Below are 18,145 nucleotides of genomic sequence, written 5' to 3'. Positions count from 1 at the left end.
TTTAGTATGTATAAGGAAAGTACCATTTATTAATTTAAATAATGACCTTTCTTAACTTAGAATATTGTGGAAGCATGGTTTGTGGTAATATTATTAAAAATTGTTAGATGATTCTTTTTTTATTATGTGTTTTCAGCTAGGGGAGTGAATTTAAATATAGTTGATTTAGCAAAAGCAATACTTGAGAATTAATAAAATGTTGATTAGCCTACCTAAGTTAAGCCTGAAAAGTGAAGTTATTATTGCCTTTGTAGTTTCTTGAGAAAATTTTACTAATCCTATTATCTCGCAATCACAAAATATTTCAGAAAAACCGTGACCGTTGATTGAAAAGGGAATTCTCTCGCCTCTTCAATCAACACCGTGACGCTCCGCTCTTATGCATTTTATGACCCTAAATAAACTATAAAAGCGTTAAAACAAAGCACATTTGGAACTTCATCAAAAAAGCAGCAATAGTAAAAAACTATGGAAAACAATAAAAAACGTTAGTCTCAGAAATTCTTCTAACCGTTCTATACCTGTAAACCTTCAAAATCCTGACAAAATAAATGATTATTTTTCATTAGTTTATAGTCCTTCAGATAACTGCCCAAAGACACTCGAATATTTTCTTAATTATACATTTAGTCCTGATCTCCAGTTCTCATTCCGCTTAGCCACTGTAGCAAAAATTTCAAAAATAGTTTTAGACCTCAGATCTACTGCCTGGTATTGACTGCATCTCAGCGAATATGCTCTAACATTGTATTCACCATCTTGCTCCTCACTTGACTTCCTTGATGTTATAAACTCCTGTTTGGAAAGAGGTTATTTTCCTGATGTTTGGAAAACTTCTCTTACAATGCCTTTAGCTAAAATCAGTAGTACAAAGGACTACTGCGACCTTAGACCTATATCCATTATTCCAGTAATTTCGAAAGTTTTGGAAAAGTTTAAAATGAAATACTAGCAAGTGTTCTGTAACATGTTTCTCTTCAAAAAATAAGAAAAAAATTGTCTTGAATAATTTACAACTATTTGTGGGGGGAACGCAATTAAAAATAGTTATTAACATTAAGAATCTTGGTGTAATTTTCGAGGAGGACTTAAGATTCAAAATGCACGTTTCTGACGTAATTAAAAAATCCTAATTTGCGCTCAAACCATTGTACGCTAATAGAAGTATCATTAACTACAAAGTACGCAAGAAATTATGCGAGTCCTTACTACTTCCTATTACGAACTACTGTAACGTTGTTTATGTTCCTTTTTTAGATAAAGTCACCTTGTATCGTTTGCAGAAGCTTCAATATCAGTGCTGGAGATTCATTTTTAACTTAAGAAAATATGACAGTGAGTGAGTTTCAGAAAAAATGTGTACTCTTGGAGGGTTGCGTGTAGAGAACCTTTATCTTTATCAGTTGGTTGTTTTTGTGCATCGATTGCTTGGTACATCCTCCCTGCTTACCTGCGTGAAAAATTCAGTTTTCCAAGAGATATGGACGACGTCAATCTAAAGTAAATTATCGGCTTCTCGTTTTTATCTGCCTTACTTTACAGATGTTTTCTTTTTAATGCGGTTTCGGTGTACAAAGAACTTCCGAATTCACTTAAGTGCATGTCCATTGCTGGTTTTAAAGTAATATCAAAATCGCATTTTCTCACGTTACAGATGATCTCCTTATAATCTAAAGGGAAAATGTATAAATTTTTTTTCTTCTTTTTTAGTTTTATGTCATTGCTTATTTTCTAACTCAAGTTAGATTTCATGGATTTTACGGATTTTCTATTATCTTCTTTCTATAACTGCTATCTATGTAATTTGGTATATATTTTTGTTCATGTAATTAGAGGTTAAGTCGATTAGCCCTAGGCTAGACTTCGCCTTTGTACATTTTGGTATAATAAAGACATTATTTATTTATTTATTTAAATACCTCATATATTTAAACCTAGTGCTAAACCTCTTAAGTGACTTTGTCCGGTTAAAAGAGCCTCACTTGCCAACTTCTTGTTTCTCTAAGAACAGTAGTTTTTTAGTGAGATATGCATAGGGTCCATATATGTGTTTCTTAGTCTGTCTCATGCCAGGTACTGCCATCCATCTTTATATCAAGCAGGCTCTTCATTGATGCAGCAATTACCCATTTCGCTATGCCGATTATAGATCTAGGACCTACCGGCAGCTCCATTCTAGAAAAAGAGTCCGCTTCCTCATTACCAGCTTTGCTCGAGTAACCGGATACCCAGACAAGCTAAACACTGAAGCCCTCCTTTAGCGGTTCCTGTACTCTGTAGCAACCTTTATACATTTCAGCTTGAACCTCACATTTTCAGCCGCAATACCCTTAAATGGCGGCTCTGCTGTTAGAGCAAATTGATACGTCTTTGTTGTGTTATTTGCATTTTAACACAGCAATTACTTCATCCTAGAACCCAATGGTGTGTTTCCCTAGCAAGTAGACCCTGCCGTATGTGCAGCTTCACCGCTGAATCTTGCACCAGCTCTGTCGTTCATTCTACCAGATGGTCCCGATATTCAGTAATCAAAACTCTTATAGTATACTATCGCAGGTAGTACACTATCACTTTTCATTAAATATAAAGGATATTCCTAGACGGCCAGCTTGTATATAGTCTCATAGCCTCGAGAGGCTCCACCGGTCCACTATTATATGCATAGGCTTTTTACAATTGCCGTTCGTTAATAAAGACTTATACCACCCTGCATTATTGGTCAATATTACTGCTAGGACTCGTCGTGCCTCTAATCTTCATATCCCTTAAGATGACAGACCTGAGTTTAATTTTAGAAAAGCAGACTTTCTAAGGATGTATAGCTTACTGCAGGAGTGTGACTGGTCTTCGATATTGGATTTTTCTAATGTCTCAGATGCTTGCTGTATCCTTTATGATACGTTTCAAGACATTTTTGTTTCAACTACACCCGTTAAGCAACAAAGACCATGAGGTTTTCCTCCTTAGTATACCAAGGTTATAACACTTATACATAATATTATTAAAAAGGAAAAAGACTTTAGAGACTTTAAATCCCATCGCCCTTATTTTTGTTACTCCAGACTCCACACCTCCTTCTATCAGGGTATAAAGTACCAGGTAGATTTAGCTTATCGAGATCATGTTAGGCAAGCAGAGGAAAATATACATTCTGATCCATCAATCTTTTCGTAATTTATTCATAGTAAAAAGCGTACGTCACAGATTCCAGCATCTATGAAGGACTCATTTGGTTCATATGACCTAAAAGAAAATCGTGTCAGCCTTTGCCCGTTCCTTTAAGAGCGTGTACAGGGGCACTAAACCATTATATCAACAGAACACTTATGTAACATGTGACTCTGACTACATCACATTATTAGTGCTGGTAGATTCCCGAAAAATAAAATTACTGCAGGTCCCGGCGGGATCTCTAGCTTTGTCGTTGAAGAATTGTGTGCAGGTACTATCATGACCACTAAGTGATGTATTCAATATAATAATCCATACTGGCACATTTCCTGAAATGTGGAATACCGTAAGGTTATGCTCTGTATTTAAGATGAGTGATTTCAGTTTTATTAAAAACTACCCACCTATCTCGATTGTATGCAAATTTAACAAATTAGTTGAAACAATCCGCTACCGTGATATTTTTATGCCACTTATGGGCATGCTCGATGCGAAAAAAGACGATCTGTGCGTATATTTAAAAGAAAATATACAGAGCGTTACTGTATATTAGTTGCGATAAAAAAGTAAGATTATTTGCATTATTATTTTGAATATATTATAAATTTATATTTATTATAAGGTTGAAATGCATTTATTTTCAATGTTCTATCCATTCAATAGCCTCTAATCACTTACCAAGAAAAAATTTAAAAAAATAAAGATTTCTAAACATAGACCAACTAATGAAAAAAATTGATGATATAAGACAACGTATTTGACAAGAAATTGTACTAATAGATCCGCAAGTGATTGAAAATTTGCAATTGGAAGTTAGTTACCGACTTCCAAAATGCATTGAACATCACTTGCAATAAATATTGCATACATTTTTTATTTTTTTATTATGTCGTATGTTTCATTAGTCTATTACGTCAAATTTGACAAACTGCTGACTTTAGGCATATGGTATGCTATACAAAATTTTTTATCCAAAAAAAAACGCGCAAGACACAATGCTAATCGACGTGTCCGAAAAATAAAAGAACAAAAAAAACCTGCATTTTAAATGATTTTGTCCCTTTCACCGTGAATGCACATTTAGATATGCATTTTTAGATATGCATCTAAAAATACAATAAAACATATGACTTAAAAATATGTGTCTAAATTATCTTTTTTTTATCAGTATTACATTGAAAATCATAGTCCATAGTAAGATGTGGCATACGGGATCTGTAAAGCCTCTAATACCGCGGTACCAAGGAGGCATTGCTCCTGGTATAGTGTGAGTGAATCATTAAATAAACGGTACTATTATTAAAGTATCCAAAATATGTGGTATCCAAAATGGTATAAGTATCCAAAATATGGACACCAAAAAAGATTACAAACACAAAAACGAGTAAACTTTGCTTGACAGATGGACATTGTATGTGCTTATTTTCAGTCAACTGACATTAAATCTAGGGAAGCAACTTGTTAAATCTTAAATATGAAAAGGGATTGAGTAACACCTTGTTTTAAAAATAATTTAAATATTTTTATAATTTTACTTTAAAAAAAAAATTTAGAAAAAACATTAATTCATTATATTCAAAATTTTGTCCATTATTTTGTAGATAATACCTACCTTTAAGTGTCGATTAAAAGAATTACCCTATGTCAGTCTTTAGTTAAATGCAAGGTGTCTGTAAAAAGTTTTTTCAAAAACCTACCACACACAGACGAAAATTTCATCGATTAAATCAGCCGATTTAGATAAGCTTACGTTAATAGAAAGTCGCTTATATTAAACGCTAGACGGCACTGGAATGACAATTATTTTAAAATCGTTTTTCTTGATTAACTCAAAAGCTGCTCATTTTTGCACACAATTTTTTTTTTTAATTTGATACATTGGTATAACTTTATGGGGCAAAAACCCCATGTCACAATGATGATAAGTCCATGTCATGGTCGGATTGGCTTAATAATTTCTTATTTTAGATTTGTGCGCCATTGAAATAAAAGAAGTTTGAATACAAGATTCAGATCAAACAACTCATTTATAAATCTCCTGTTCGGTCAGTTTTCGTTTTTTGTTGTTTTGTTCGCACTTCCAGTGGTGGTTTTATCTTGCCTATGTATGACTCTCTATATTCACGCGGCATTTAATATAAGTAGTTCTTGGTGTCTAGTAGACATTCTGGCTTGATTTCAATACTATACCTCGGGAAAGATAGAGTCGGCAAGGTGCTACTATATTCGAACGCCTGACATCAACTGTCAATCAGGTTACTATCCTTAATTTCAGCAGTTTTAACTTCATATATCAGAGGCCAGTCAGCACCTGACAATGAACATATTCCAAATATACAAAAAGTTGTTCAATATCTGGGAAATAGAGTAAACATTTATTCTGAGTATGAATAGTGGTCTTGACTGAAGGGTCTCTTAACAAAATGAAGATCCGAGTCATAGAACTCATCAGAAAGCCGAGACTCAATTACAATGACATACATGGAAATGTTGGAGAGCTGAAAGTGTTTAATGCATCTAAGTAGACCCTAGTGGCTTATAGCTTTTGGTTTTTAAGCACTCTATTGTTTTTGTTTTTTTTGCCAAGACTATTCTTTCTAGTTTAACTGCATTCACTAGAACGGCAAATAGTCTTGCTGTTAATTTTCCTGATTTTCTTCAAAATTCCCTTGATGTACAGAATTGTTAGAAATCATGTAGGATCCTGCAGTTGCTGTGGCTCTTTCCTTGTTAGCTCATCTGCTTTCCTAATGGCTGTCGTTATTAGTTTGCTTGCATACTCGTTCTGCTGTAAGTCTTTACCGATGTGAATTGACGAATTGACGAAACAGTGGGCTGCCAAGGCAGTTGTGCATATAGGTCTCCTGATCGACCCGTCATGCCCCACCGGGGGTTACCAGAGCCCAACGGCCTTAGAGAAACCTATAAGGCTCTCTGGTCTGAAGGACTTAAAGTCGCTCGGTGTCTTTACCGATGTTTTCTATTTTCCTGCTGAGGTCAAAGTTGTTGTTGCATATTATGGTGGCGCTCCTATATAGGGTTTTTTTTAATGATCGTGTCCCAGATTTTGTGAACCAGGGTGATTGGAGTTTTAGTATAGGTTTTATCCTGTGTGAGTTGGTTTGCGATAGACTCATGTCCTTAGGCGTCCATTGTCAGTGCTGACCATCCCTTTGTCCCAAATGTGTTGTCGATATATCAAAGCCAGGCAAGTACAGGCTATACGTCCTCGGCGAACTCAGTGCTGGCGAGACAGGTCACGCAAAAATTGGTCACGGGCTATACAGGAATGTCCTCTCCTTCTGATGGGCAGTGACTGCATGGCTGCAGCGACTGTGGACTGCGAGGGATTCGTGACGCACATTGCAGGCAGAGAGGAATGGCAGCATTCTAACAGAGCTGCATTGCTAAATAGGGGAACCATCTGGTACATAGATGGCTCCAGAATGAATAACAGAGCTGGATCAGGGCTTTGTAGTGGGATCCCACATACCAGTAGGGCATTCTCGCTGGGGGAGCACGCCACTGTCTTCCCGGCCGAAGTATTCGCTGTATTAAAATGCGGACAGAAAATCCTAAGCTGCGGAAACCGCAATACAGCCGTATTAATATGCTCGGACAGCAGAGCTGCCATTAAGGCTATCACGGCCGTAAAGGTAAGCTCGAAGCTTGTACCAGAGGGTATAAGAGTCCTGAAAAAACTGGTGCAGGTTGGCTGCAGGATCCAGCTCGTCTGTGTACCTGGCCACGCAGGCCATGCAGGTAATGAGGAAGCGGACTCTCTTGCCAGACTGGGATCCGCGAATGTGCCGATGGGACCGGAACCCATAATTGGTATCGTCAAATGCGTAGCGGTCGCGTCAGTGAAGGGTCTGCTAGACAAAACAGACCAAAGCGCACATAGGTGGGCCCTCTGCCTCACTTTAATTAAATATTAATTAAAGTGAGACATTAATTTACTCGTCTTTTAATTAAATATTAATTATTTAAGCTAGGACACTGGCACTTAAGAAGCCATCTCCATACCATCGGTATTGCAGACAACCCGGAATGCCGGTGGTGCTGTGAGGAGGATGAAACCGTTGACCATGTGGCCGGGGAGTGCCCAGCACTCATGCGCGCCAGGTTTAAATACTTGGGTAACACTTTCAGTGCACCGAGTGACTTTAGGTCCTTCAGACCAGAGAGCCTCATCGGTTTTTCTAAGGCCGTTGGGCTCTGGTAACCCCCGGTGGGGCATGACGGGTCCATCAGTAGACCTATATGCACAACTGCCTTGGCAGCACACTGTGTTGACAATTTCAATTTCAATATCAAAGCCACACCTTGGGTTTTACGAAAACAAACTATCAAAAGATCTATAAGTCCAGTGCCTTTTCCAAGTGTTGCGTCCTATCCAAGTCTTTTCCCTGATAATATTAAAGAATTTTCCGCTGGGCATATTTGTATAACTCTTCACATTACATTTACTAACTTATCAGTAGGTCTAATATCCTCATTTAAGATTTTAGAGAGAATACAAAAGAAGACTAAAGAGACAAACATTTTCTAAGAAATTATTTTTAAAATTAATTACTATTAAAAAGTTTAGTTGTTATAATGTTATAAGATAATTCTTACTTAAAAGTTAATTTTATATTTAAATAGATAAAAAAATAGTTAATAGGTCATTTAAATTTTATTAATAACTTTAAAAAGAAATTCTTAATACCCCTTTTCTCATAGCAAAACTTACATAACTTAAAAATTTAATTATTTAAAAGGAGAAATATATAAATCACTTTTAATGCTAATTGTGTCAATGAAAACGGATCCGTTTAAAAGAAAAATTATTGTGACTAAAATTCCTAATAAAAAAACTCCTAACATAGTCTATAGAGACTGTTTTCTGATATTTTTATTGCCATTAGCTATTGGCTTGACTTGATTGCGAAGGTGGAAAAGACAAAAAAACAATAATATTTATATACTAAAATATAATTATTGAGTATGATATGTATATTTAAAATTTCATACGTATAAATTTTGGCCTTTAATAAAAGTATGAGTCTAATTTAAAAAACCTAAGTCTAATTTAAAGTCTTTTCGTTTTAGTTTCGAGGCATAATATTTAAAAATTCTTAAAAAATAAAGGAATGCTCTTATTGCCTAAGGTTAAACACCCTTTGATAAACTTAAGTAACTAAACTTAACTTAAAATACTTATAATGGTTTTAAAAATCAACCCTAATCTAAAAAGAATATTACTCATCTAATAGTTAACTAAATATACCCAAACTTTTCTTATCGTGAATTTTAAACTTAAACACTACAGTGGACATATGCAAATTAGTAGTACTACGACCTGTCATCATCCTGTCGAAAAGAACTTTCAGTTACTTCATCAGAATCTACTTCAGTTTTATCCTCTTTGTAGATAAAATGAATTAACCTACAAAAATATGATATTAAGTCTTTAAGATATCAAGTTAAAATTTATGAATTACTTACAGTACTAGTAAGAACACTCCTAATTGAGAAGCCATCGTTAGATAAAAAATAGCTGCTGGATGAATGTCTATTGTGGCATTATATAACTTACTGTACAATACACCTGATATAAGTGGTATGGCGTTGTCTGCTACACCTAAGACTGAAAATGCTTTACCTGCAAAAAATGATTATTGAAGCAGATATAACTTATCTTATTTAAAAAAAAAGAACATTTAAACTTACCTTTTTCGGAAGTCGCAACAATTTTAGAAACCATCGATCGTATAACTGGTGCGACTATTGGGCCAAAAGCCGCAAATATACCACCTTAAAACAAATTAATATCTTAAACTTATGTTATTGCGTAAGTAGAAAGTAAAAAAAAAAGTAAATAAAAAACATACCCATATAGAACACCCAAGTAGCGATTGCCCCACTATAAAATATCCTAGCGATGGTATGCGCCATAGCTCCCACCATTATAATGACCGTATCCTTCCATCCTAGAATTCTGCTCATTAGCGGAATAGCAATTAATAATCCTAAATCCTGAAGTGCACTTTGAACTGTTCGGAAGGTACTATATTGTGTTACAGACCAGTTAAATACCAATTGACAATACAGGTAAGTCATATTGCGTTCGTCCCTTTGGAAAGTGTAGAGAGCCATCATAATGATTAAGGTAATAAGTATTGTACGTTTTTTGTTTGGACGCCTAGAAACAAACAAAAAAATATATCAGGTCATCATCATATTAATAGAATATGAATAGTAAAATGATGTTAGGGCCGCTCTTCGGGATCTTATGGTGATGTAGTTAATACTAGATATGTAGATGTAAGTAAACAAAAGAAAGGCACGTGATTAGCTTTAAATACTGGCCTCATAAATAACGTGTTTGTTTATATTGAATATCTCTCTCTTTTGAAAATTTTCTACGAAAAGCATCGAAAATTTTATATTTATTATGTATATCTCCTGTATAATAATTATAATGTTTACAACCTATAAACATAGAATAACATCAAAATCATTTGTTATAGAATCTAAGTAACTAATATCAAAATACATAAAATACAAAAACCTAGACCATTTTGTACACATTTTAACAAACTTCTTTTCTGGTATTACTCAAACCATTTCTATAATTATGTTCGAGAATTTCTCATATGTTAGATCGGTCCATGTGTGCAGCTATTCTGTTTTTTTCTCTTAAAATTGTAGCGCAAGTTTAAAGATCCCCGAATAAGTTAACCTATGAATCAGACAAAATTTTGTTTTTCTTTAAAAAAAAACGATTGTACCACTGAAAACCTTCTTCAGCCAGTTACTTTCAATTATTTTTTCTTGCCCAGATTGGTGGAAGTTCAGCTTTCAAAAACCAATTTTTAAGCCCTTACCGCATACTGTGCCAAATTTGGAACATGTTTTTTAAACCTAATTTTTAAACAGGCATTGTTGTTTTATGCCGCTTTTCAAAATCCGTCCCTTTGTAGAAAAAATGCGAGAAAGATACTTACTTGTTCCAAAAGAAGAACATCTTGCAGCTGACGAACAAATTATTCCTACAAAAGCTCGATCAACCCTAAAGCAATATAACCCAGTTACTGTATGTATTACTAAGTATTTGTACTAAGTGGAGTATCAGGTTTCAACTATGATTTTGATTTCTTTTCTGGACCAACTAAGTTACAGGCTCATCAACCAGATCTTGGAGCATGTAATAATGTGGTAGTAAAACTGACAGAGTCAGTTCCAAGGAATCAAAATTACAAAGTTTTTTTTGATAATGGGTTTACGAGCCTTCCACTACTTGTTTATCTCAGCAAAGAGGGCATTTTACCTCTTGGTACTGTTCGCAAAAATCAAATTCCAGATTTTGATTTTCCTAAGGAATTTGGAATGAAAAAAAAAGGAAGGGGCACGGTTGTTGAAAAAGTGACTCGAGTGGAGGATACAAATGTATCTGTAGTTTCCTGGTTTGATAATAAAATAGTTATCGCAGTATATGTTACTACAGTATCAACAGTAGGCAGTAGGCAGTCAACCTATTTCTGAAGTGCAGAGATTTTGTAGAAAGAAAAAAAAGCACATTATGATCCCTCGTCCAAAGTATATAGAAGTATATTATAATAATTATATGGGCGGTGTGGATTTTTCGGATTTCATGCTAGGCTATTATAGGGTACTAATAAGATCAAAAAAAATTTACCTAAGAATTTTTTTTTCATTTCCTCGACATGTTATGTTGTAACAGTTGGATATTATGGAGAAGATAGGTCATAAGTACGAATTCTGACGAATGTTATTTGCCACTGGCTGAGTTCAAACTTAGATTGGCGGAAATTCTAACAAGATCTAATGTAATATCAAGAAAGCGGGGCAGACCTAGTTGCGCACTACAGCCACAACTAGAATTTAAAAAAAAGGAAATATCCTTTTGCGCAAATACCAGCCCAAGAAATTCGTCGCGATAATGTGGGCCATTTTCCTGAGTGGTATGAAAATCGCCAGAGATCGCCAGAGAAATTTCCTGAGTGTAAGGGTAAAACTCAAATTATATGTAAAAAGTGTAATGTCAGGTTGCGTTTAAATAAAGATCGAAATTGTTTTCGCCCTTTTCACATGGAATAATTAAATATTCTTAAGGTTTATATTTAGTTCAAATATTTTTTGATGTATTTATAATGTTTTTGAATAAATACGTTTTCTGGAATTTTTTTTATTTTCTTTCCTATGGGAAAATTTGTGCCAAATCTGGCACATGTCAAAAATTTCATTTTTTTTTTCAAAAACAAAATATTATTAATTTTTTTAAATATTTTTCTACTTAATCTTGCGACATAAACTATCACATATATTTTTTTCAACTTAAAATAAAAAATCATCCAGTAAGGGGTTAAAAGCGGGTTTAGAGCAGATATTAAAATTTGTAAAGCAGTCCGAGATTTCCAAATTACTGGATTGTCGCGCTCTGGATTTAGGTCAAGGGCTTTGTGTGTTAAGTGATTTACAGTCTCCCTCGGCTAGCCAAGAAAGCAGCCTAACATCGAGTGTAGCTAATGCAATAACTTCTATTGACGAACCTAACAACCAGTTTTTATAACCAGTGATGCTTCTGAGGTGACGGAAGTTAATCAGCCTCGGACCAACAAAACTGAAAAACTACGAAATGGATTTACGAAATAAATAATTTTATAATGTGTTTCTATTGCTATTATTATTCTAATGCCCCGATTTGCAACACATAATAGAACAACGTATTTGCGAACCAATGAAGAACGATTATTAAAAAATTCTTACTACCTGATGTAATACTAAAGCACATCAAAGAAAAGATTCAGCTAAATCTTTACAGGGAAAATAATTTGCTTAGTTTCGAAGGTATCCCCATATCCACCGAAAGTCTTTATTAGAACAAAGAGTACTAAAACAATGTCTACCCTAAGCCTACAACCTCAATCAATACAAAACTGTTGTAAGACAAAAGCAGAGATAAGCATGGAGAATGTAATATAGTGAAATAGAGACTCCCATTCGAAACTCCAAAAAGCTCTCAATAAAGACTCATATAGAGAAATAGGAAAGTATGCAAGGAGGATGGAACATTTACTGCTAATAATCATGACAGTTAACTAAAGAAACTATACTACTATTTGCCATACACTTCCCTCATTCGATACTACGGAAGAGCGGATGCAGAAACCATTCCCTTAAACGCGGATTGGCTACTCGCCGATCAGATAATATTCTCCCATTTAAATCCCCGGGAACTGAAGGCATCTATCTAGTACTGCAATAATGGAGCCTGGAATAGTTAGTTAATGCCTAAAATCTAAAGATCCCATCAGGTGAGAAAAGATCTTTATGAGATCTTTTATCTTGGGACCGTAGCCTAACCTCGGAACTTAAGGTACATCTCCAAGGCACCGTCAGAAGAAATAACTCAGAAACATAGATTATGTAGATTTTTAATATGATTTTTAAAAGAATTATACATAGTAGTAAGCAGGACGTCAAAACTAAGGACATGATGACCAGAGGCTGTCCGCAGGAAGGATGCTATCACTTCTATTCCATCATTTGCCAGGAATATGTTTTTTAATAGTCTTATTTTCCAACTAAATAATGATTGCTATTACATTTTAACTTACATTTTTTTATACGCCGTTGGGTGGTAGATTGTATGCCCTTTAAAATGATGAATCACACAAACGGTAGTCATTTAATATACAAAAGTTTAAGGTAGATGAAATATCAATTATAGCCCGTCATTTTTGGTCACTATTCACTGGTACATCAACCGATTTAATTTTTTTGGCACTGTTGACTATACATTTTAGTGCTGCTTACAATGATGTGTCACACGATCGGGGTACCCATTTGACATATCAAAGTGAGGTTAGTTGGAGGTAAGGAAGTGTTTGTCAAATATAAAATTAAACGTCCCCCTACATATCTAAATCGACGTGTTCTTTTTTGTTTTTTTTTAAAGAATTACTAAAGGTGGTTTGTTTTCAAATAAAAGTAGGTACTGTATATAGAAAGAAAAAGGATAGGTTTATTGGATAGTTCAAAAGACGAGAAGAAGAAAAAACCCGTATCGATAGGTATGTACTTTATTTTACTGCCTTCGGAATATCCCGACAAACCTATCCATTTTATATCAGCGATATTGATATCTGAAAACGGGCAAATTCGAGCACTCGCTTTGCCAACCATGCAAGAAGCTCTTCAAATAATGCAGAAATAGTGTGCGGAATACTCCTAATGCAGTAGCCCCAAAAAGACTGAGATGTCGATATGTACTAGAAAATAAAAAAAATATATCTCTACCGGCACGTCAACTTTCAGGAACTCACACACACAAGTTTTGCTTTGGAAATCAAGTACTTTATTATGTTACTACACAGCAAAACTAAATTAGAACTTTCATATCACAAAGAGAATACATCATACACAGACCATGTTTATTTATTTGCACTTTACAGATTAAATTACATTGGGTAACTAATCCTTATTATTACATTATTTCACCGAACTGTAAACTAATTACATTCCTCTTAAAATTCTTTTTAGTTGGGGTAAAGTAATATTAAATGTCTATTGTTATTGGATACATATAGTAGGTAAAAACGAGCATTTCTGGTATGGTATGCTAGCAAATTAAGAGAAGGTTTACTTAAAAATAGAGGATCATCAACAAGGTCATTAAGCAATTTAAAAAGAACTGATACACTACAGTAAAGTTACACTAAGAGACGTAGGTCCCTCAAGTAACTCCATATTGTAAATACTACTTAACTCAATTGAAGAGGCATTATTGTAAAGTTTGTTTTCTCTAAAAAACATGTACCACGCCATTTTGTTTGTAATATGAGTACCAAATTATGCAGGCATATTCTACTAAACGTCTTATGTAGGCTTAGTAAAGATGCCTCAAACATGCTGGATTACAGAGGTCTTTAGTATGTCTTACTATGAACCCGTACATTTCAGATGCTTTATTTGTAATGGATTTATAATGAGGTATATATTTTAGTTTTTGATCAAAGACTACTCCTAACCCAGTAAGCTTATTGACGCCTTTAAGCAACACATTATTTAATTTGTACAGGTACACGATACCATTTTCTTTCCTATGATATGAAAGGACCACACATTTATCTATATTAAAGTATATTTTATTCTCGATTGACTACTGACTGACACTATCCAAATCTTTTTGTAATTCCGAACAGTGAGTAAGGCTTTTTATTATTTTGTACATTTTTAAGTCATCCGCAAACAATAAACCTGTTGATTATTTAAAAGCTCTTGTAATACTAATTATAAATAATAAAAATAAAAAGGCAGTGATAACTGAGGTACACCAGATGTTGGAATAAATGGCTGAAGCATCAGAGATCTTTTAGGTAGCATTAGTTAAATTACTTAAAATGGACTAACAAAGCCATGCTAAAAAACGGAAATGCTATTTTTCACTTTATTATATATTATTTTTGATAAAATTAGTTTAAACACTTTGGCAGTAAAAATAATTTTTAGAAGATTTTTTAATCAGTAATTTCAGACTAGATGTCAAATGGTTACTGGAGATTAGAAGGACGTTTGTCTTGACAAGAGGAATTAAACAGAACAACATACAAATATGTGGAATCTCTGAGAGTCACTGGAAGGGCATGTGCCACTTCTCGACTAACTGATTGTATATAGAAGCATCTTTAAATCTGTAATAGAGTACAATCCTGTTATAATCTGTATCGAATAATCAGAATTACACTGAACGCAATTCTAACTGTACTTCAAATAATTTAAGTATATATGCCCACAACCGAAACACCAGATCAAGAAGTTGAAGAGATTTACAGTATTTTGGAACGCGAAATCAAATAAAGACCAACTGGTTGTTATGGGCGATTTCAATGCAACAATTGGGAGTACTGTATCTGGAAATATACCTAATGTAGGAAGAGACGGACTCAGAAATCGAAATGAGAGAGAAGAGAGACCATTAAACTTGGCTGTTTAAAATAATATTACGGGTACCTCTCGACCTGGAACAGCCCAGATGGTGAAACTAAGAACCAAATCAATTATATTTTGTTAAAAAATCGATGGCAAAGTTCAATCAAACACATCAAAGCTAAACCGGGGTTTGACCACAAGCTACTTGGGGTCAAATACAAATCAAACTAAAGAAGCAAACGTGTAATGCTCCCGTAATGTATAAATTAACATTACGGGAGCTATGCCAACTGTGTTACGCCTTATTTGTGCAAAAAACGGTCCCATCAAAAGATTTCCAATATGTCGGCCTACATATTTAATGAAAACTGTTCATGGAAATTATTTTCGCCTACCGAATGCCGATTTTCTTCTGCCCAAAAATGGTTGTTGTAAAAATTATTGATGAAATCAACGAATGATGAAATGTGCCTTTCTAAAAACAAAAATGTAAAGTCTCATATTCAAAGCCGTTATATATTTGTCAATCCTATTAAAAAGAAAAAACCTTTTTCTTCTTGAGTATTCCTCTATAATTTTTAAGGATTATCTTAGGTAAAATCTCCAAATAATACTTACCATTTGCACAAAGTTTTAGCAGTGTTAACAACATGGTTATAATCAAAGAAATCTAGGAGCAAATTCCTAGCCTCAGATAGTGGCTTCTGATTGGCTGACGTTCTCCATTTTAGTCTTACAAGCGAATAAATAATAGACGCTGCAAGCAAACTGGCATTAATAATAAACATTTTTGTGTAAGACTGATTTATATTGCTGAAAAATTCAAAATCAGCAACCGTGAGACAACCTTAAGATAAAAACATTTACCTGTAAATAATTGATCCCAAAGCAATACCTATTGGCATCGTTGCTAAATAACATACCTCTAGGATGGTAACTCTCATTGTTCTTCTTTTTTTGTCAGTTATATCAACTAAATAGGTAAAGGCAGCAGCAAAAATGGCAACATCAGCACCTAATAAAAGGAATATAATGTTACCTTTGAAACGAATAAAATTTACTCGTTTATACCCGTAAAAGCCATCGGCAACGTTGCAGTGTAAACAATATATTCGACTGGCCAAGTGGGCTGTAGAGAGTTGACTACAATCATTACAGAGTAATAAAGTTTTCCCAATAATCCCATAAGAAGTGGCAATTTACGCCCACGACGGTCAGACCATGCGCCCATAAAAAAAGCTAATAGAATTTGGCCGACATGACCCGCTATGTCATTCCATTGGTGAAATGTTGAGACTGTAATCTAAATAATTTATATTTAAACATAAAATTAAGTAAATGTAAATTTACTTACTTGTACTTCCTTTGTAATATTCTCATACGTTTTGTTGTTAATATTCTTACAGATAGTATCATTATATCCATGATTCACGGTGCAAGCTTTATAAACGAAAAATGACTGTTCTACAACTGAGGTAATCATGAAGGCCATCATATAGAGCACCATGGTTGGCTCTACCGTTATATAACTTAACCATTTTATTAAATAGTGACAAAAGGTCTTGGGGCTAGAATCATATGGTGAAGATAGATGAAGGGACTGTCTGAGAGGCTCGTCCATCTGAAATGTATATTTATTTATTTAAAAAAACGGATCAACCATCTTACAGGCAAATACGTATATTTTAAAATAATTCTTCACCTAACCAAAAATAAAATATAAAAATATTTAATATAAAATAAAAATATATACAGGTTAGGGAATTGAAGATTACGCTCATAAAATATTGGCAATCCCGTTTCCTCTTGTCGGTGAGCGGTCGCCTGATACGATTTGCTGTTTTAATTTTTTACAGAATAACAAAAATCGGCATGCCTCATTTTGCTGTGGGACTGCACGCTGCACCGTTGAAGTTTAAAACGCTATTATTTTTTTCTCAACTTATTTCTCAACTCTACTAACAATTTCTCAACTACATGTCTATAACAATATCTCATATTAACACAAGATCTTTGCTGGCACATTTGAATGGCTTTGTTGACTATTCAAAATAAAAATCACCACCTTATTGGTGTTACAAAGTGTTGGTTAAATCAAAATATTGATGATCGTGTCCGCAATGTCCCTTACTATAATATTGCTCGAAATGATCGATAGCAGGGTAGAGGCGGGGGAATCGTAGCGTATGTTTGAGAAGATTTAAAATTTGATGATATTTTAACTGGAAATTGGGATTTTTTGGAGAGTATGTGGTTAAAGTTATACAGTGCATCCCAAAAATTATGTCTAAATTCATTTAAAATTTAGGAGTGTGTTCGAAAAAAAACGCTCGGACTCGTCGATTTTATTTCAAGTTGCGCATTTTTGTACGTGAAGTTTGTATATACAGGGTTGCTCAAAAATAAATTACGACCATCAACTTAATTTTTTCAAATGAAAGCTCCTTTTTTATTTCATTTTTGAATTTTGCGTGGAATTCTACGTATGTTTCATGCATCATGTCCTATACCTAAAGTCAATAGTTATCGAAAAAAAGACGACCAAACTTTATTATTGAAGTTCATCTTACGAGTCACCTTATCTCTGAGAATTTTTATACAGAGCAAAATTCCATTCATTCGTGTTTTTTTATTGTTGACTGGTGACCGTGATTTTCATAGAAACTGTATGACAGTTGTACGCCAAACAGATATTGTCAAGTGTGAAGTGTACGAGCAAAGTTGCGGTTTTCACAATGGTAAAGTTAACGGAACGAGAAAAAATAGAAATTCTGTGCATGGTTGGGTTTGGTGATGGAATACGTACTCAAAGAGAAGCTGCTCAATTATTCAATGAAATCCATCCTGATCGTCCTCCGATATGTCAAAAGGTGGTGAGTAGAATAGAGGCTAAATTTAGAGAATTCGGTCATGTTAGAGATCTGCCGAAATCTGGTCGTCTTGCTCGAGATAAAAATGAACAACTTGACGTTTTGCTTTCTTTGGAAGAAAATCCATGCACTCCTCTGTCGCAGATTGGGGCAAATTTACACAT

At 34.3% G+C, this 18,145-nt stretch overlaps 1 protein-coding gene and 1 long non-coding RNA gene across 5 annotated transcripts in view; one reads left to right on the top strand and one right to left on the bottom strand.

Annotated features, from left to right (window-relative positions):
- Positions 1–8,130: 8,130 nt before the first annotated feature.
- Positions 8,131–18,145, bottom strand: part of LOC126737436 (proton-coupled folate transporter) — a 32,438-nt gene continuing 22,423 nt past the window's right edge. For all 4 annotated transcript variants that reach the window (XM_050442341.1, XM_050442340.1, XM_050442338.1 and 1 more), the window contains exons 2-9: positions 16,466–16,732; positions 16,183–16,414; positions 15,979–16,126; positions 15,730–15,924; positions 9,048–9,358; positions 8,887–8,970; positions 8,662–8,818; positions 8,131–8,602 (exon numbers count right to left, since the gene is read on the bottom strand). In XM_050442341.1, coding sequence (XP_050298298.1) covers positions 8,509–8,602; positions 8,662–8,818; positions 8,887–8,970; positions 9,048–9,358; positions 15,730–15,924; positions 15,979–16,126; positions 16,183–16,414; positions 16,466–16,732 — 1,488 coding nt within the window. In that variant the 3' untranslated portion in view covers positions 8,131–8,508. The remainder of the gene's footprint in view (positions 8,603–8,661; positions 8,819–8,886; positions 8,971–9,047; positions 9,359–15,729; positions 15,925–15,978; positions 16,127–16,182; positions 16,415–16,465; positions 16,733–18,145) is intronic.
- On the top strand, positions 13,090–13,608 carry LOC126737437 (uncharacterized). The gene is made up of 2 exons (XR_007661022.1): positions 13,090–13,253; positions 13,314–13,608. It is a non-coding gene; the product is annotated as an uncharacterized LOC126737437 (long non-coding RNA).

Source organism: Anthonomus grandis, chromosome 6 (genome assembly GCF_022605725.1).
Source record: "Anthonomus grandis grandis chromosome 6, icAntGran1.3, whole genome shotgun sequence".
Taxonomy (NCBI): Eukaryota; Metazoa; Arthropoda; class Insecta; order Coleoptera; family Curculionidae; genus Anthonomus; species Anthonomus grandis.
Note: the sequence above shows the minus strand (reverse complement) of the source record. Positions and strands in the feature narration are given on the sequence as shown.